Consider the following 21,178-nt stretch of genomic DNA (forward strand, 5'->3'; position numbering starts at 1 on the left):
TCATAGACATCGGTTTTCCACCGGTGTCTATTACATTTTCGACCGATGTCTATGAAGCCGATGTAAAAGGTCTGCCATTTTAGACATCGGGTTAAAACCGGTGTAGTATCACTTAACGACACCGGTGTTCGAATCGGTTATTAACCAGTGTAGTATCACTTAACGACACCGTTTCATCAACGGTGTAAAACTGATATAATATTATATGTTAATAACACCAGTTTTGGCAGCGGTATACGACCGATGTAATATTAGTTAATAACATCGGTTTTGCAGCGGTGGAAAACCGATGTAATATGGGTAATTTTCAACAACACAAATTTGATTTCCGAAACAATGAAAAATCGACAGTAAAAAAAAAAACACAAATATTCACAAATTACACAAATATTCTTCATTCAACAGTATCCATAAAATACATAAATATTTACAAATTACATAAATAATCTTCTTACAACAGTATCCATAAAATACCCAAACATTCTTTTTACATCAAAAGCTAATATATATTATACACATCAAGGTAGAACATCGTGAGTCAAAAATCAAGCTGAGGCTACATTAAATTATGAGAATCAGAATCTGTTCAACTTGATATACTGCTCCATTCATCTTGCGCCTTTCATTTCCCTAATCTCACCACTTTTGACCTTCAAATGTCTAGTTTTCTGAGTTAAAACATCCACTGTTCTAATATGTCAAACAAAATTATCATTTGGTCTACTTAACTACAGCAAAGAACAAAAACAGAAGAATTATACATGCTGCAGAAGTCCTAGAATATTACCATCAGAAAATTCTGTTCACAACTGCAGCATATAAATTCTGTAGTAATGGTAATGGTGGAGGCATACAAAAGAAACTTAGCAACTGCAAAAAAAATGGCAGCAGGAATGGATGCCTTGCCACATTTAAGATATCAATAACCTTACTCTCCTTCATTGACTCGGTTGCATTTTGTAATAGGGCCTGCACAAGGATAGACATAGAAGTAAATGACAGAGGAAAGTATGCAACTGAACAATCACATTTTGGATATTGGCAAACAAATTCGACTAGACTGACCATTCGAAAGTTGTCGAACGATATGTGACTTTCTCCGTTTGATGCTAGCAGCTTAAACTGTGATCTTAAACTGTGATCTTAAACAATGTTTCTTTGGGCTTCAATGAGAAAAAAAATTATGTTTCAAAAAAGGAAAATGTTTTTAAGTTAATCTTAATTACCTGAAGGAATTCTGGGGACATCATGGACAAGTCACCCACAATTCCCCCCTCAACCAAAGCATCAGAGAGACCAAACGCTGCACTTATAACGCATATACCAATATAAACTCCAATCCCTCCTTTTCCAGATGTAGCAACGTCCAACTGTATGGAACCTTTCAGTGCTGAAAATTTCAATCTAAACTGAAATTTTAGGAGAAATTGGCATAGAATAATAGGAGCTTACCACGATAAGGCAATGCGAACATAGGAAAACAAGATATAACCAGTTAAGTTGCGCAGCCTAGTGTTAACTTTTGCTTCATGGTATGTAAATATGGCAATTGTTACAAGTGCAAATGGTTGATACACAATTGTGAGAACTCTTGTAGGGTGATACTTCTGAAATATGAAGGAACAACATCAATAAGGAACTAACATAGGTACATAAGAAATATAGCGATATCAAATTCATTATGATCAAGCTAAAAACCAAGAATAGGTTGTCAAATTTTGTTCGATGCTGAAAACTCTAAGAGGTAACCTATGAAATTTACTAGAATACAAAGGTCAACTGATTATGTTTTTCATTAGTTCTCTCCCAAGTTATGTAACTTTGTTGAAATTCAATAAAAATATTACTCTCAAGTCGCCATAAACTAATTTGTCCAAAAAGAAAACGAAGTATTCTCAAGGATCCATGAGGAGGAAGAAGCCAAACTTAACCATACATCCTCCCAAGTACCAAGACTCTACAGGTCAATAATACATAAAAGTTTTAACCATGCCAGTGGAAAGACCTTCTCCGTTTGGTGCTACAAGATTTGAAATTTAAGCACACATTTACCGGGTTTGTAGAGTAGTAGCTCTAAGATATCCATATTGGGTTTGCCTTCTAAGTCATCTATTTCTATATCAATTTTTGAACCTTTAATTGTTAGTTTAAAGGCACCATACATTGTAGATCCCTTAACATTCAAGACACATAGATCTAACACTTGCATGCATTATTCATTGAGTTGAAATTTTGCCTTCTAATATTGTTAAATACTTCTATCTTGTTTTCATGTTAAACCTGGTATTTAATCCTTCCCCATTCTACATTAGCATTGCTTAAGTTTGTTGTGGAAATTCCATCTCATGCACTAGCCCATATCAACTGAGGATATTTGGGTTATCAATGTATGGATAATTGAGAGCAATTATCAGGTCGAAATAGTTTCTTAGTAACAGTGGATGCTATAAGTTGTCACAAAACAATTTGACATATGATTCAAGAATGATGTGAACAAACAAGTAACTACTGTATAAAATTCTACAAATCCAAAGCCAACTAAAGAATAATTGAAAAGACCTGCTAGAAAAATTTGAAACAATTTCAATTGGCATCTTGAGGTGATCAAACTCAAAAATGTCTTCCAAGTAGCCAAGTTAAATATAAGTGTCACGCGATGTTGACAATTATTAGTTTGTAACCCTTCCCACTTTTCTCTTTCCAATCTAATATTACTTATATCCTACTCAAGATTATTATTACTTCTCATCATTTGCTGTTGTACTTTGATAGATTTATGTTAATGCAACAATTCTTACATGATGCTTTCATAAAAAATAAAAGCTGAAAAAAGAGGACTCTATTCCATTACAGCAAAAATCTGTAAAATACCTAAAATATAATGCAGAAAATGATAGGTTGAATGACACATTCAAAAACTTTAGTGGCAAAGGAAACTCACAACAAATGGTACCAGAGAAAACAACAAAAGGAATCCATAACAAAATAGGATAACATTTTCATGTTTAACATCACCAAAAAAGCAATCAACTAGACCATGCCACTAAACAATGCTCACCTGGTTTAACAAAATCGGAAAGGCCAAAATCAATCAACTTCATTTGAGCATTTTTATCTCTAGTGGTGAAAAGAAAATTCTGTTGTTAAATACAAGGAAGAAATATTAACAGCGCTGAAAAATATATGTTGAAAAAGAAATGAACAGCAGAATACCCTAAGTTGCTCCTGTAAAATAAGAGATCTAAAGTAATATCATGTCTGCATAAATTGAATCAAAGTTCTCTATGATACAAACCTCTGGCTTTAAATCACGATGCACAACACCTTGAAGATGACAAAAGGCGATTACACTCAGTATTTGAATAACTATAGCTTTTGCATCCTCCTCTGAGTACCTTCCACCTCTTGAGAACACAAGGGAAAAAAAGCAATCAAAAGTTATTAATTTTCAAATTCAAATAATCAAATAGATATAAATTATGGCCAATAAAATCACTTTTTTACCTGGATAAAATTCTTTCTAATAATTCTCCACCTTCACATAATCTGGAAAAGAGAAAAACATATTGTTGAGTTCCAAATTAACAGAAGTACTACATAATTTTTTTAAAAAAAAATTGCTGCCCATCATCTTAGAAGTGTTCATTTTAAAATTTGTATGGAAAAGTATTATCATTTTTCCTTAGTGCAGGATACAAAGTGGAAAGCAAAGAGGCATATTAGTAGGATACTACATGCAAAAAGTTTTGGATATATCAACTCTATCTTGTGACATGGAACAAATATCATATGTAGAAACGTTGTTACTCATTGTTAAGTTAACTAGAGTTAATTAAGACATACTCCATGACTACGTAGACGTTAAGTGCATCCTCACATGCATCATAAAATTTGACAAGATTATTATGGTTGGACAAGGCTTTGAGGATTTACTTGAAAATATATTACAAATTATATTTTGGCATTTTTGGTTAAAAATTTTTTTCAAAAAAAAACAAGAACCAAATATAATTAAACTATCAAACTCATCAAACCAAAGCAAGACATAGAAACCAAAATTTAAATCATGTTCTTTTCGATTTTCTACATGGAACCAAATAATGGAGGCCTCAGATAAAATGACCAACATCATTCTACAAGCCACTGCTACTAGATCAATACACTATGACAGTATGAATAAACTTGATATTCATCTAGTTAATAAATGGGAATCAGGAGGCACAAAATGTCAAAGTTGTAGCATGCGTAAGAAACAAGAAACTCAAAGAACAGGACATACAATGAGGCATAACAAAATGATTCAGGTCAAGGAGTCTACCTGCCCAATAATGACTGCCTTGACTTCATCAAAGGAAGTCAAATGAAGAGCATTAAATATAAGGTGGGGCGGAGGGTAGATAGGGACGCTGCCGCGCATCTCCATCTCCACAAACCTGCACAGGTTCTGCGCGTAGGGTTTCTGAAGCTCGTCGGGGAGAGCCTCCAGCCATGTCTCCTCGACCAAGAGCTCTCCCAGCTTCACATAGGGATCAAAATGAGTACCTTTCCTTGTCGTGATCCTTTCGGAACAGATACTGAGGTTCCGCTTCCATCGGGAAAGGGATCGGCCGACGTCGACCCTCTTCGCCCTCTTCGCCTGCTCCGACGTGAGTGCGGAGGGGTGTTCACTGGCGGCGAGAGGAGGGGCGTGGAGGGTGGAGAGGGGGGATTTGAGGGTCAGGGATTCCGGGGAGAGGGAGATCGGGCGGAGACGCTTCAGCGAGTGGAGGAGCTCGCCTAGGGCTTTGGAGGAGGAAGCCATGGCTTCGGGATTTGAAGTTGGAAGACCGGGTAAATAATTGGGTATATTTATCATGCATTTCCTAAACCCATAGCGGGAGTATCTTTAGGGTTCCCAGGACACAACGCCCCTTTTGAATCCAGCACGGAGAGCTCAAAGGCCTTCTTCAGAAGGCCTCTCCGGTGCTCGGAAAAGGTCACCTGCCGGCTGGCCAGTTTCTCTATCCTCCTCATCTGCGTCTTCCCCCTCACCATGTCGACCGATTAGTCGATAACACACCTGGAGGCAGCGCCGAATCCTACCGTGAGCAGCAAAATCAGCGAGCAAGGAGCTCCGATCAGTCTTGGCCACACGAGGATCGATAAGGAGGGATCAAATCAGAAGAAGGAGATGAGGAATCGAGGTTACCAGATATGGGATCGAGTAAGAGTGGAGGAGGGCCACTTCTAGCGACTCGGCGATGACTCCAATCCACACAGGCAACCTCTTCTTACCCAAAGGAGGAGATGGAGGAGATGCAGTGTGGTTGGCTGAAGAAGCAAGGGCATCGTGCGTCGATCTAGGAAGGGGAAGAGGGAGATGAGGCTGAGAGAGATGGTGGACGGCGCGATATAGGTTTAGGTTTGGAGGAAATATTGAAGTGTTGCAAATTTGGCTTAAGTATTGGTGGGAAAATTAAATTATTTTATTTTATCATAGACACCGGGTTTTAAAAACCGTTGTTAAAATCGGTGTCTATTAACAAAAAAAAGACGCTCATATACATCAGCTTAAAAAACCGATGTCTATGAGCGAAAATCTGCGCTTATAAACACCGATTTTTGGAAAAATCGGTGTAAAATACTCAAAGACATCGGTTTTTGCTTAAAACCGATGTTGTTCCACCAATGTCTATGAGGGTTTTTCTTGTAGTGTAGGTTCACCCTTGTATTTGATATGTGTACTTGAGTTGTGCAAGACCGCAGGATACACATGTGACTCAGGTTGATGGCTTTGGGTTCGGTGAAGGATGAGCATCCGAGGGACCGTGGACAAGACAACAAGGACAAGGGTCGAGGGAAGCAACTTCGAGGCATACGCGAAGGATGACATTGGGGACGAGCCACATGCTTGAATGCATCCGAGGGATGAGAGCCAAAGGAAGTAGGCTTGAAGGCAAGAGGTCAAGGCTGCCAAGAAGCGTCAAGTGAGTCGTGAGAGTCCGAGGACGAGAGAAATGTACTCGGGATGGGAAACCCTAAGGTTAGGGTTGTACCAGTCGACTGGTACTAGGACCAGTCGACTAGTGGTGAGCACAGAGAGCTTCTGTGTCCGAACGACCAGGCACCAGTTGACTGGTGCAAGGACCAGTCGACTGGTAAAGAGCCGTTGGAGTGTTGTTGGACTGGCACTAGTCGACTGGTGCAAGGACCAGTCGACTGGTAACGGTAAAACAACAGGGCAGTTTTCTTCAAAGCTCTATAAGAAAGAGCTTGGGGTGGCCAGCCAAGGTGACGAAATTAGACTTGGTTAAAGCCTAATTAGTAGTCACCAAAGTGCTCAAGGTTCTCTTGTGTCCAAGTGTTCTTGGTTGGTGTTGTGGTGAGGTTTCTCCACCCACAAGGAGTTGCTTGAGTAGCCAGAGTTTGCCGGGGGCTAATCCACCGAAGGATCGGGATCGTCCACCTTACAGATAGCCGTGGAGTAGGAGCAAGTTATCTCCAAACCACGTTACATTGACGTGTATTGGTTTGCATTTCTTTCTTGTTTATGTTTATATTCGTATTTGTATTTGTTATTGTATTTTCGCTTGCGCACTAACGAATACGTAGGAAACAATCGATTTGGGGGCGCCGTCTATCCAACCCCCCTTCTAGTCGGCCACCGATCTCCTACAAGTGGTATCAAAGCCAAGGTTGCACTTCACCGGACTAACCGCCGAGAAGAGCAACACTTAAGAAGATGACCGACTTGATAGCACCTCTGAAGTTTGATGGAGGAGGCTTATGGGGCATCATGTATTGGATGATGAAGATGGAGGTCTTCTTTGATACAGATTGGGACACCATGATGGTGATCAAGGAGCCGTTCGAAGTCCCGAAGGACAAGAAAGGGAAGAAGCTCCGACTATGACATTGGACAGAAGAGCAAACCACACGGTCAAAGGCAAACGATAAGGTAATATCAATTTTGGTAGATATTTTGCCTTCTAACGTGTTAAGTGATGTAGGTGAATACAAGAATGTCCATGACTTGTGGAGAAAATTGAAGAAAGTTCTAGGGAAAGAACTCATGCCTACATAAGAAGAAAGAAGATTCGAGGAAAGTGATGAAGTGGCCCAAGAGGAGAAGAAGGACCAATCGGATGTGGAGACCAATTCAACATCAAAAGAGGAAGAGGAAGTGAATTCGGTCACATCCGAGGAGAAGCAGGATGAGGAACCATCATCAACCTCCTCAAAGGTTGAAGAAGAATCCAAGACAAGCAAAGAAGAAGAGGAAATCTTGGAGGTCAACCTAGTGAGCACCTCCATCGAAGTAAAGTCAAAGGACCACATAATATGCTTCGGGTGAAATGAAAAGGGACACTACAAGAGTAGATATCCTATGGGTAAGAAAGAGGTATCTCCTAAACTCAATTCAATTCCTTTAGAATCTAATTTGAGTTGTAAGAAAGAAGAAGTCCAAAAGAGGAGAATGCGCGTCGTGTGCTTCACGTGTGGGGAGAAGGGCCACTACCACACCAAATGCCCTAAGAAGAGGGAGATTAAGAAGCTAGCGCATCTAAAGAAGTGGGAGAAGAAGAAGAGGAGCTTGAGTCAAGGGGGAGCTTCAAAGGTAAGGGAGGTATACACTAATTTAAAATGTAATTATAATTCAAATTTTCATTCTTCTATGCATGCTAGTCGAAATGATCGTGTTAATCATAGTATACCCATCCAAAATTTTGGATTTAGATATCATGATAGAAATAGGGAAAATGTAGATCAAAACCCTAGGAAAGTCATGCATGATAAATCTAGAAATGGTAGACCTAAGGAAAACCAAGGAATTAATCCCAAGAAGGGGAGACACATGCCTAAAATGGGTAGATCTAGGAATGTCCAATTTGGACAAATTAACTCTAGGGTTAGGAACCTAGAGAAGGAGAATCAAGCTTTAAGGGAAAAGCTTGATAAGTTAGAACAATTCCTTAAGAGATTCAATGTTGGATCTAAGGAATTAAATATGGTATTAGGTAGCCAAAGACCCAACGACGATAGATTGGGCTTGGGATACCAATCTAGTCCCTCTAAGGCCAAGGAGAGATCATATGCTAGGGTGGCAAATGATTATGGCAAGGGAGAGTTCTCCAAGGGTAAGGGAAAGTCTTATGCTATGGTTGCATATGACTATAGCAAGGAGAAGTCAATAAATAGCAAGGGAAAGTCAGTTAAAGGTAAGGTTAAATTAACCAAGGACTAGGTGTCCAAGGTTAAGAAGGTTAACTTTATAGGCCAAGTGTCACCGGAAGTGCATCGATGTAGCCTAGCGATTGTGGATGAGTCACCTAGGGAGGTGGCTAAGGCTAAGGGCTCTAGGGGGAGCTCAAAGAGTCAAGTTGGGACCCATGGCAAATGGATCTCAAGTGGGTACTACTTGGGAGTCTAGGTTGGGTCATGGAATGTGACAAGTGGTTTGGAGACGGACTTGAGTCTCAAACCTAGGGATTTGACACAATTGGTTTGCGTTTCATGCAAGAAATATGACATTTGGGGTCATATAGCATGATAATTGGTTTTGGATGTGTAGATGCCATATAAATCAATGCTAGGGATGCATTATGGGTTGGTATGAGCAAATACATCAAGAGAAAGCTAAAACTAGGACTTTAGGTCAAGGTTCAATTGAACCATTTAGCTTGTTTTAGATTTTGTGTCAATCTTGGGATTGGTGATAGATACATTTTGTAATATATTTTTCCCAAGTATACACTAGTAAAACAGACATCTCCACAAAATTTGGGAATTTTTTGAGGTCTGTGGAATTTCTGGTGCATTTATGAAGTTGGTCAGAAAATGTTAATTTTTTCAGAAATAAGGTACCAGTCGACTGGTAATACTATTTTTGAGCACAGAATGTCTTTGTAAGCTCATTTTGATGAGGGCAGTCGACTGGTGCCGATACCAGTCGATTGGTAACAGTAGATTTTGACCACAGAATGCTTCTGTAAGGTTGTGTCAAGGGGAGCAGTCGACTGGTACCAAGGGGCAGTCGACTGATACCAGCCTGAACTTATTTTTTAGCGCTGTTTTTGACTGTGTCAACTCATTTAGATGTATGAGATCCATGGGGGATAAATACATGAGTTTAGGGTCAAATTAGACGATAAGTTTTCAATAATTGGGAGATTGTTGGATAGCTTTTTGAATGTTAGGCAAAGGGGGAAAAGTAAGGTTTAGTTGGAAAAACCTTAAGTGCCTTTGCGTAGGAGGAGCCTTGTGATAGGTTCTTAAATATCCTTGTAGGAAAATCCTATCTCATTGGGGAGCTCAGGTGTAGGGGGAGCCTTGGAATATGTTCCAATGCATGTTGCATTTTGCATTCGGTGGTGTAAGTCCAAGTGTGTAGCCTTGGCAACGTAAGCCCATTTGGCGGTGTAAGTCCAAGTGTGTAGCCTTGGCAACGTAAGTCCATTTGGCGGTGTAAGTCCAAGTGTGTAGCCTTGGCAACGTAAGTCCATTGTTTCTTTTTAACATGTTTATTTGCTATATGTTTTCCCTAACTTAAATGTATTGCCAAACATCAAAAAGGGGGAGATTGTTAGGTCAATTCCAATGGTCTGTGTGATCATGTGTTTTGGTGTTTGGGCAAAGGGTTTAAGTTAGGTTCACCCTTGTATTTGATATCTGTACTTGAGTTGTGCAGGAATGCAAGATACACATGTGACTCAGGTTGATGACTTCGGTTCCTGTGAAGGATGGAACATCCGAGGGACCGTGGACAAGGCAGCAAAGACAAGAGCCAAGGGAAGCGACTTCGAGGCATACGCAAAGGATGACATTGGGGATGAGCCGCGGGCTTGAATGCATCCGAGGGACGAGAGCCAAAGGAAGTAGGCTTGAAGGCAAGAGGTCAACGCTGCAAAGAAGCGTTAAGTGAGTCGTGAGGGTCCGAGTGCGAGAGAAATGTACTCGGGATGGGAAACCCTAAGGTTAGGGTTGTACCAGTCGGCTGGTGGTGAGCATAGAGAGCTTCTGTGCCTGAACGTCCAGGCACCAGTCGACTGGTGCAAGGACCAGTCGACTGGTAAAGAGTCGTTGGAGTGCCGTTGGGCTGACACCAGTCGACTGGTGCAAGGACCAATCGACTGGTAACGGTAAAACAACAAGGTTGTTTTCTTCCAAGTTCTATAAGAAGGAGCTTGGGATGACCGGCCAAGGTGACGAAATTAGACTTGGTTAAAACCTAATTAGTAGTCACCAAAGTGCTTAAGGTTCTCTTATGTCCAAGTGTTCTTGGTTGGTGTTGTGGTGAGGTTTCTCCACCCACAAGGAGTTGCTTGAGTAGCCGGAGTTTGCCGGGGGCTAATCCATCGAAGGATCGGGATCGTCCACCTTACGGGCAGCCGTGGAGTAGGAGCAAGTTATCTCCGAACCACGTTACATCGACGTGTATTGGTTTGCATTTCTTTCTTGTTTATGTTTGTATTCGTATTTGTATTTGTTATTGTATTTCCGCTTGCGCACTAACGAATACGTAGGAAGCAATCGATTTTGGAGCGCCGTCTATCCAACCCCCCTTCTAGTCGGCCACCGATCTCCTACACTTACTTTTATAATACCCTCTTTCACTGCATTTAAAGCATATTATATGATCTTTAACTTTTAAGTTTACTAATTTACCTTTTGAATCCTTGTTAGGATTCTCCTCCTTATCCATCGTCGTCTCAGATCCGGATTTTGACTTTTGTTCTGACTCAGATTTAGATCCTTCTGCCTCCTCCTTAGCCATTAATGCCATGATGCTGGTATAATCTAATTCTCCTATGTCTGATTCTGAGTATGACTCTTGGGATGACTCTAAGTGTGTATTTGGTTGGGGGTTATCCTTGATAACTTTGGTTATTCATCCAAGGTTATCGACAAAAACCTTATTTGGTTTAAGTAATCGATGATTCCTGAGTAATATTTTATGTCTGATACGTCAGCAAAAGGGGCATGCAACCCAGAATCGAAAAACCTCGAAAAACTAAGAGTTTTCTTGATTCCGGGGTTAATAATTTTTTTTACCCAAAATACCCTCGGATAAGAGAAAAATGTGACAAAAAAGAAACAAACTACAAATATAAAATAAAAAAATAAAAAAAACCTTAAAAAATAAAAAAGATATAAAAATGTAAAAAAATAATTAAAAATGTAAAAAAAATTTAAAAAACATGAAATAGAAAAAACATAAAAAATAAATTAAAAAAATGTAAAAATAAAAAAATAGAAAAAATGTAAAAAGAATTTTAAAAAAACGTAAAATAAATTAAAAAAATAGAAAAAAAATGTTTTAAAAAATTAAAAAACACAAAAATAATGAAAAACGTGAAAAAGAAAAGTAAAAAAACGTATAGTTTAAATAATAATAATAATAATAATAATAATAATATTATTATTATTATTATTATTATTATTATTATTATTATTATTATTATTATTATGTATGGTTGGTTTTATAACTAAGAGTAATATAGTAAAATATTAAACTAGGTTATTTATTAAAACCTCCAAACAAACAAGTTTTTGTTACATTACCTAAGTTGAACCAAATAAAATTTGGTTATGTTTTATTCCCTGTAACCTTGGTTATGTGATTACCTGGTAATCACATAACTAAGATTATACATGATAACTTGAACTAAACGCACTCTAAGGATTAGAACTCAGATTCGAGCTCAAGTTTGACTTGATTTTCTAGTTGTGGCAAATCCTTGTGAAGTTCGTTTAGCCAAGTCCAAAAGTTGTAGACATATTTGAATTCTCCAATTATGCATATGATTTCATCAGGTAATAATTATGAAATTAAACTAATTACCTTTTGATTTGCTTCCAAATTTTGGATAGATCTCTTCCATGCTATCCCGCAATCGAAGTCGCCCATCATAATGAAGCACTCCATTTGATACTTCCATATCCTGAAGTAATTCATTTTGTATGGTGGAGTTCATGAATACTTCGTCCTTTGCCTTGAACCATTTATGTGAGAAGATCTTGAACACCAGAAGATAAAAGGGAAGAGTTGCCAAGATTAGGTCTTGGATTAGTAGTGCTTAAGGTAAAAAGAAATATTGAGGTCTAGAGTGGTGTTGCACCAACGTCGAGTCAAAATCGAATGAGAAAGAGTTATTTGAAGAGGTAAATTTTACCAAGTCAAATAAATTATGAAAAATTGAAATACAAAAATAAATAAAAATGGTTCCCTTGCCTTGATTGGTGGTTGTACTAATTTAGAGCAAACACTTGCTCTGATACCGCTTGTTGGATTGTAGAGACGCTAGGAGGGGGGGTTGAATATTGTTCGTCGAAAATCATGAGTTAAAACGAGTTATGCAGTGAAATAAAGAAAATAAAGGCAATGCTAACAAAGCCAAGTTTTACTTGGTTCAAAGCCTGTGACTACTCCTACTCCAAGACCCGCGACTGTTGATCACTTTCGTTGGATAATCACTATCGATTTGAATAATGAGTTGCACAGATTGAGTACAAGAATTGAAATTAATTGTTACTGACAAATAAAAAGGAAATTGACATCTTTCATTCTTCAAACTTCGGAGTAGCCTTTTAGTGTCGTCGGAGTCTTTTTTGAGCAACACGCAAGAATGAAATTTGTAGCAGATGTTATTCTGAAGCTGCTAGTCGAAGACCTTTATATAGGCCCATTCCGGGTGCCTGGAGTCCCTCCCAGATGCTTGGACTGTGATGACATGGCGAGTTCTCGTCTAAACTTGATCTGTCAAGTTTATCCACTTTCGGGTGCCCAGACCCCCTTCGGACGCCTAGACCGTTGACGTGGATTAGCCAGGCGCTCGAACCACTCAACTTCTGGGTAACTTTTATGGTTCGGGCATCTAGACCAACTCCGGGCACCCGGAGTTGGTCTAGGCGCCCAAACCACAAAAGAATTAAAGAACTAAAAAATTTGTTGTCTAGACAAACTCTAATATAAACTGACTAGATTTAAACACTTAGTCTCCGGTAACGGGGCTAAAAACTTGATGTGTTACCGCAAGCGCATGGTCGTTGTCAAGTAATAAAATTTATAAGTCGATCCCACGAGCGCTGAGGATTAAATGCTAATTGGTTTTGCACGTTGAATTTAGCTAGATAGCATCGATAATTGTTTGTTTTGGGTTTTTAACTAAGATGAGAAAATAAATGTAAAGAAAGATAACTGAGGAAGTCCATGATTCAGAAGATGTTCTAGGCTGCTGGTTTCATTGAATGGTGAATGTTGTACTATGAATTCACCTATTCCTAGTTCTCCACTTGTATGTTTGTAGGATAGTCTAAATTACACCTGAATACCACCCCGCAACAGTGTATCAGAGTACTTTCCCTACCAGTAACCAAGTATGCTATCAAGTGAAGAAGTAACCTAAAGAATTCAGATTTTCAGTAGAGTACCTTCTATCACAAGGCCTCCCCCGAGTTTTCGTCTCTAGATTATGTAGGTCACTTGCATAACATATGATTAGGGAATTAAAGTCTATTAGGTCAAGTGATAGACTTATCCATACATAGAATTATTCTCCCATAGGAGGTTACACTCCATATAAAAGGATAGTTGCCTTAGATACTCAACGTTAAACAAGTATCCTAAGGTCATGCTAAGATATATCAGAATGTACACTTAAAAGGGGCAACAATTCATGCATCTATTCAATGAAAATTCAGATTTATGCCCAGATATAGACACACAACAATGTATTTGGCTCAGAAATTAGATCTACATATACAAAAATATAATCTAGATAGATAAATTCATGTTCACTAAGAAAGCCTACATGCTAGCATTTCATCAAATAGAACAAGTGTTATACAAGCTTCATCAAACAAGAAAATTGGTAATTCAATACAGTTTACAACATCCATGCATTATAATTACTTCCAACATCCTAGAACAATAGAAATATACTCCATAATTAAAAGAACTACAATCCAAGGGCTCAAATTCATAAGAATTTCAAGAATCCTAAAGAAGGGGAAGAAAAACTTATCCTTGATGTCAAGTGAAGCCCTCGAATGAAGATTTTGGAATGCCAATGAGGATGGAGCAGTAGGACGGCCTCGGATCGCCCAAATGATACCTCCGAATGCAAGGATTTGACCTAGATTGTTCCTTCTCACCTTGGATCTTCCTCCTCTATGAAGGAGATGAAGTGCTCCTTATATAGAGGTGAGGCATGGGGTGGTCGTGCTTGGAGACACGGCCAAGCCGCTCCTTATGCATCTGGCCATGCCATTTGGCACTGCTAGAGCTAAACTGGCTCTGGTTTTGGGCACGAGGTCATGCCCTATGGCATGCCCAACGCTATCTTTTGTGTCTGGCCATGCCATATGGCATGACCAAAATAGAGACCTCTCTATTTTCTCCATCTGGGTCGTGCCACTTGGCATGACCAGTTCTTCAAACCTGAAGTTTTTTGACTTTTTGAAGTATGGGCGTGCCTCACTGCACAACCTAGTCCATTTCTTCTCTGGAAATCGGCATGGGCAGGCTCTTGGCCGTGCTATGAGGCACGACCATGTCTTCACTTATGCTGGATCTGCTTCCTGGTCGTGCCATTTGGCACGACCTGTATCCTTTCTTGTTTCTTGGTTGTGCCATTTGGCATGGCCAATCTCCTGGAGCTTTTCTCGGTTGTGCCTCAAGGCATGGCCAATTCTAATTTACTTCTGAAATGGTTGTTGCTTGCACTCCTTGACTTGGATACTCCACTCCTTCGCTTCCCTCACCATGGGGAAGGCATGGCTAGGTCATAGTTTTCTTCATGTTGTCTCCTTTTACTTATTTTGAATCCTTTACCGCTCCAAACTGCTTCTAAAAATGAAAACATACACTAAGCAGATCCCTGGGCGTAAAGTAGTAATTATACTGAAATATGGTAGAAAAGGGGTGCAGAACACAAAGATCATAAACATGAAATATAAGTATATGTGCGTCAAATAGTGAAAAATAACATATATAATCTACACACATCACTATCCTTTGGTTATGACTTACCCTGGCTAGTTATCTAGTCATAACTAGACTTCTCTCTTCCAAACATCAAGTCTTGTTTGGATTAACCCTTTGTCAAACTGACCAGACTTAGGTATAATGTCAAATAACAAAACCCTAGAGGTCGATTGCACCAACACGATGACCTTCATCTCGCAGTATGAGACCATCCAGTCATCTTTAACTGGAGCATTGAGAGGAGAGCTTAGGGTAGTTTATGGAATTTCTATGGAGTATGTGATTTGAATACCTAGAGGAGATCAAGTGCCATCAATGTCTCCTCTTGGCTCCACTACCTTCTTCCATGGTCAGGTCGAAAGTGGGCTTCACTTCCCTGTTCCTAAAATTTTTAGGGATGTTTGCACATACTTCGATATTTCATTACACCAATTGGCGCCAAACGCCATTAGGATCCTGTGTGGAGTTGTAGTGATTTTTCTAACTGTATGATATTCCTCTTACCCCGACTTTTTTTCATTACTTCTTTCATTCGAAGAGGGTCGAGTTAGGAGCTTTTCACTTCATGTCCCGAGTAGGGGTGTAAGCTTTTAGAAGGCAACCCCTCATCCCATAAAGGTTGGAAGTGTTGGTTGCTACTCGGAAAGCCTAATGGTTCCACTATACAAAAATTTTGTACAAAGGTCTGAACCTTTTCCTAGCTACCATGTGTTCTTTTAAATTAAACTTGGATCACCTGTGGAACTTAACACGTTTGATCCTAAGTTTAACTTATTTGTTCTTTTAGGTTTAGAGTTGGGTATCCTGCAAAACTTAACATGTTCGATCCAAATCACCTAGGTCACGAAGACAATTAAATATCTATTTCCAAAATCGGCTTCCAGTACTGCATGGCGAGGCACTTGACCTTCTTAGATATGAGAGCAACCACCACCGACTAGACAAAGTCTTTTAAGGAAATTAAATATTTAACCTTCCTATAGTAACCCTAGGTTAACCACTAAGAACAATCAAATCACAAGGAAAAGAAAAAACAAAAGAACACAACTTCGAAAACTAATTCGAAAAACTAGAATCGCATGCCTCTTGTATTTGGTATTTTTACAAAGAAACAAAACTAACATGATGCGGAAAACAATTATTAGTTATACCTTTCTTTGTGAATAATGACCTCTTGATCTTCTACCGTATTCCTCTTCTAATCTCGGACGTTGTGTGGGCAACGATCTTCCGAGACGAGAACCACCTAGCACCTTCTTCTTCTTCCTTCAAGTTTCGGCCAAGCACAAAAACTCCTAAGGATGAAGAACCTTTTCCACCAACCAAGCTCCAAGGGATGCAAGCTTCCTCTTCTTCTTCTCCAAGCTAGGATCCGACCACCACTTAATCTCCAAGAGGAAGAGGAGGTTCGGCCACAAATATGGAGAGAAGAGAAAAGGAAGAGGCCGGCCACACCAAGGAAGAAAAGAGGGAGAAATAGAATAGAGGTTGTATCTCTTGAAGGCACCCAAACCCCCTCTTTTATAATCCTTAGCCTTGGCAAATAAGGAAAATTTAATAAAACCTTCCTTAATTCTTTTGTTATTGAAAAGGAAAATTTTAATTAATTAAAATTAAAATCCTTTTCTTAATACATATGGCCGTCCACATCAAAACAAGAAAAAAGGGAAAATTTTCGCTAGAAAAATTAAAGCTTCCTAATTTGCTCCCGGAAAAATTTTAAAATAAAATTTCTCTTTAATAATCCCTTCATGGTTGATGTTATAAAAGGAAATTTTTATAATTTTAAAATTTATCTTTTCAACATGTGGATGATTTATAAATAAGGAAAGTTTTTACCAAAATTAAAATCAACCTTTTAATCTACAAATAAGGAAAGAGATTTAACTCTTCTCTTAATCTTTTGTAGAATCTTATAAAAGGAAATATTTTAATTTTTAAACTCTCTTTTAAATCATGTATTCCACATAAGAAAAAATTTAAAATTAAAATTCCTTTTCTATTTTTAATGGTCAGCCACACATAGATTGAACCCATGCTTGGGCCGACCACAGTCATTCCCATCTAAACATGGTTTGGCCGGCCCCTTTCTTGGGCTCCAAGAAAGGCTTGGCCGACCCCTTTTAGATGGGTACAAAGGTGGGTATAGGTGGGTATAGTACTCTATAATTAATAGGCTACGATAGGGATCGAGAGGAGGAATTTGTTTTGGTCTCCTGAAAAAATTAAGCATCCCGTGTTCGCCCTGAACACACAACTTAATTTTATCAATAATAATTCATTCCACTAGAGAACTATTATTGAACTACTGTACCAATCCCAAATTACATTTTTGGGATCCTTCTTATTATGAGTATGTTAGTCTCCTTGTGTTTAAGATAATGGATGTCCACTAATTAAATGAGTTACTAACAACTCACTTAATTAATATCTTAGTCCAAGAGTAGTACCACTCAACCTTATCATCATGTCGGACTAAGTCCACCTGCAGAGTTTAACATGACAATCCTTATGAGCTCCTCTTGGGGACATTCTCAACCTAGATTTCTAGGACACAATTTCCTTTTATAATCAACAACACACACTATAAGTGATATCATTTCCCAACTTATCAGGCTTATTGATTTATCAAACTAAATCTCACCCATTGATAAATTAAAGAAATAAATATCAAATATATGTGCTTGTTATTATATTAGGATTAAGAGCACACACTTCCATAATAACTAAGGTCTTTGTTCCTTTATAAAGTCAGTATAAAAGAAATGACCTCTAATGATCCTACTCAATACACTCTAAGTGTACTAGTGTAATTATATAGTTAAGATAAACTAATACCCAATTACACTACGACCTTCCAATGGTTTGTTCCTTTCCATTTTGGGCGTGAGCTACTGTTTATAATTTATAAGGTACTGATAACATTATCTTCTGCATGTGACACCACATACTATGTTATCTACAATATAAATTAATTGAACAACTATATTTATCATAAATGTAGACATTTGACCAATGTGATTCTTTTATTTCTAAATAAATGTTTATACAAAAGCTAGGCTTTTAGTATACACTCTAACAATCTCCCACTTATACTAAAAGGCTAAGCTGCCATATCTGCTGCCATACATCTGATTCCCAACCCTTCAACATGCCCATCAAAAGCTCTTGCCTTAAGGGCCTTAGTGAAAGGATCTTCCAGGTTATCACTTGATGCAATATAAGCAGCAACAACTTTTCCTCGTTATACGATTTCTCGTATTGGGTAGTACTTGCGCTCTATTGTGTTTACTTGCTTTTTAGACTTATGGTTTCTTCGAGTTTGCTACTGCACCAAATTATTTTAGGCAAACCAGAAATCATATCTAAGTTTATCTTGAAGTATCAGAGCCATACAACTTCTATGACTACCTCAGAGGCTGCCATATACTCAACTTCTATGGTGGAGTCCGAAAAAGCACCTATGCTTATCACTCTTCCATAGTTATGACTTTACCTCCTAAAGAAAACACAAAACCCCCAGGTTGACTTACAATTGTCCCTTTCTGATTGGATGTTAAAATCCATGCAACCCACAAGGAATAAATTATCTGCCTTGTAAGCTACAATATAATCTCTAGTGCCTCTAAGGTACTTCAATATATGCTTTACCGCAGACCAATGTCTTTGTCCAGAGTTGCTTTGATATCTGCTAACCATGCCCATGGCAAAATAGATATCTAGTCTCGTACACAGCATTGCATACATTAGACTTCCTACAGCCGAAGCATAAGGAATTGCCTTCATGTCCTTTATTTCCTTTGATGTCTTCTGAGACATCTCTTTAGATAAAGCTACTCCATGCCTAAAAGGTAAGAAACCTTTCTTGGAGTTCTGCATGCTAAAATGAGCTAAGATTATTTCGATATATGAAGCTTGGGATAAGTAAAATATATTCTTTTCTTGCGATCCCTTTGATCCCAAGAATATATGCATTCTCCCAAGTCCTTCATATCAAATTGTTTGGACAACCATACCCTTACTTCTGACAACACTTTGATGTTGTTTTCAACTACCAAAAATGTTATCTACGTATAGTACAAGAAATACCACTACGTTTCCATCACATTTATTGTATACACAAAACTCATTCGGTTATAAAATAAATCCATAGGTTTGGATTACTTTATTAAACCGAATGTACCAAGACCTTGAAGCTTTACTTCAGTCTATAGACTGTTTGAGCTTACACACAAGATGCTCTTTGCTCTTTGCAATGAACCCTTTTGGTTGCTTTATATGGATGTTTTCTTCAAGACTTCCATTAAGGAAAGCTGTCTTGACATCCACTTGTTAAATCTCATAGATAAAAGAATCCGGGTAGACTTAAGCATGCCTACCAGTAAAAAAGTTTCCTTTTTCAACAAGCCTTGCTTTGAAAGTTTCTACCTTCCTGTCTATCTCTCTTTTCCTATTGTAGACTTATTTTTACCCAATGAATTTTACACCATTTAGTGATTTTATAAGCTTCCAGACTCTATTAGAATACATATATTCTAATTCTGTATTCTTTGCAAAGATGCTGCATCTTTATTTTGGAGTGCTTCGTCATATGTTCAGAGATCAGGTTTATGTCCTCCAGGGATCGAGTCCAAAGACTCTCCCAAAACATGAATCTTTTTAGGTTGCCTAAGAACCCTCCCACTACGACGAGGTACTTTCTACAATTATGTATCATTTATGATACGTGTTGCAGTCTCTTATGATATTTCATCTTGTACAGTTGGTACTAGGTTAGACGTGTCCTTTAATTTCCTTAAGAATAATTTTTACTCATGGGGCTTGTGGTTTATAGTATAGTCCTTTTCTAAAATTGACCATTGGTGCCAACAATGACCTTCCGATTTTAAGGACTACAAACCTCTTTTCGTTTTTCTAAGATAAATCACAAACAAGTGAACTCATGTCCAATTTTTTAGTGTTTCTCATGTGCTAGACCACCCAAATCCGAATATGCTTCAGACTAGGCTTATGCCCATTCTGTAATTCTGTGGGAGTAGAGAGTTCTGACTTAGAAGGTACTATGTTCACTTCCGTTTTCAGTGTATATCCTTAAAACAAATTTGGTAATTTTCTAAATAACTCATCATCGATCTAATTATTCCATAAGAGCCTTATACCTCCTTTCTACTACACCATTCTGTTGGGATGTACCAAGTGCAGTTAGTTGGGATTGAATCCCTACTTATGATAAGTGACTTCTAAATTCTCCCAAGAGGTATTTGCTACTACGATCTCACCGTAGTGTCTCGATATTTTTACTTTGACATTTCTCCGCATCAGCCTGGTACTCTTTGAACTAATCAAAGCACTTAGACTTGTGGTGTATTAAGTAAATCTATCTGTGTCTCGAATAGTTGTCTATAAAATAGACGAAATATTCGAAACTACCTCTTGTCTGGATAGTCATAGAACCACACAAATCAGAATGAACCAATTCCATTATATCTTTGGCTCCATACCCCTTAGACTTAAAAGCTTCTCGGTTATTTTTCCTTCCAAGTAAGACTCTCAGGTTGGAAAGATTTTCACTACCAATGAACCCAAAAGTTCATCAGCTACCAATGAATCCTACTTAAGTTAAAATAACCTAGCCTTTGATGCCAAAGATATAATTGGTTCATTTCTGAAGGTTGCTTTCTCTTAATAGTTAGAAGATGTGTTATTAATTTCTATTTATTACATCGTGAGAGTTATTGGATTTATATATTTTCAACCAATGTACCAGAACAGATATTTTCCTATTTTTCATGATAACAAGTTTGTTATCAAAATAGATAGAATATCTATTCTTTGATATTTAGAAATCGGAATCGAATTCTTTCTAAACTTGGTATATATAGACAATTTCTCAAAAAATATTTTTATTCCTATTATAGGATAAACATCTCCCACTGCAATAGCTGCTACAATTGCAGTAGTGCCCACGTAGATGGTGATTTCTCCTTCATATAGTTATCGGGTTTCCTGGAACCTCTGCAATAAATTGCAGACATGATCAGTGGCTCCTGTATCTACACACCAGGTACCGGTAGATAACACCACTAATCATGTATTAACTAATGAATGAAATATACCTATTTTGTTCTTAGTTTTAAGAGGGCAGTCTACCTAAATGTCCAAGTCCTATTTTCAATCATTATAATTGGGACTACTAAGTCTTTTCTATAGTAT

General features: G+C 38.2%; 2 protein-coding genes and 1 long non-coding RNA gene across 3 annotated transcripts; all 3 read right to left on the reverse strand.

Annotated features, from left to right (window-relative positions):
• Nucleotides 1-789: 789 nt before the first annotated feature.
• Nucleotides 790-3,101, reverse strand: LOC122004489 (equilibrative nucleotide transporter 2-like). Its single transcript, XM_042559367.1, has 6 exons — nt 3,059-3,101; nt 2,852-2,871; nt 1,473-1,607; nt 1,227-1,409; nt 1,066-1,122; nt 790-969 (listed from the first exon to the last, which is right to left on the reverse strand). Exons 1-6 carry the CDS (start codon nt 3,099-3,101, stop codon nt 790-792), a joined length of 618 nt encoding a protein of 205 aa, XP_042415301.1.
• A 12-nt stretch (nt 3,102-3,113) lies between these two features.
• LOC122003877 lies at nt 3,114-4,315 on the reverse strand. Its single transcript, XR_006118141.1, has 3 exons — nt 3,505-4,315; nt 3,296-3,404; nt 3,114-3,137 (listed from the first exon to the last, which is right to left on the reverse strand). It is a non-coding gene; the product is annotated as an uncharacterized LOC122003877 (long non-coding RNA).
• LOC122004490 (uracil-DNA glycosylase, mitochondrial-like) lies at nt 4,316-4,801 on the reverse strand (the record flags this gene model as incomplete). The annotated part of the gene is made up of 1 exon (XM_042559368.1): nt 4,316-4,801. A coding segment is annotated over exon 1 (486 nt), but the record flags the coding sequence as incomplete, so codon positions are not given.
• Between the last annotated feature and the right edge of the window lie 16,377 nt (nt 4,802-21,178).

This window comes from Zingiber officinale, chromosome 7B, assembly GCF_018446385.1.
Source record: "Zingiber officinale cultivar Zhangliang chromosome 7B, Zo_v1.1, whole genome shotgun sequence".
In the NCBI taxonomy this organism is placed as follows: Eukaryota; Viridiplantae; Streptophyta; class Magnoliopsida; order Zingiberales; family Zingiberaceae; genus Zingiber; species Zingiber officinale.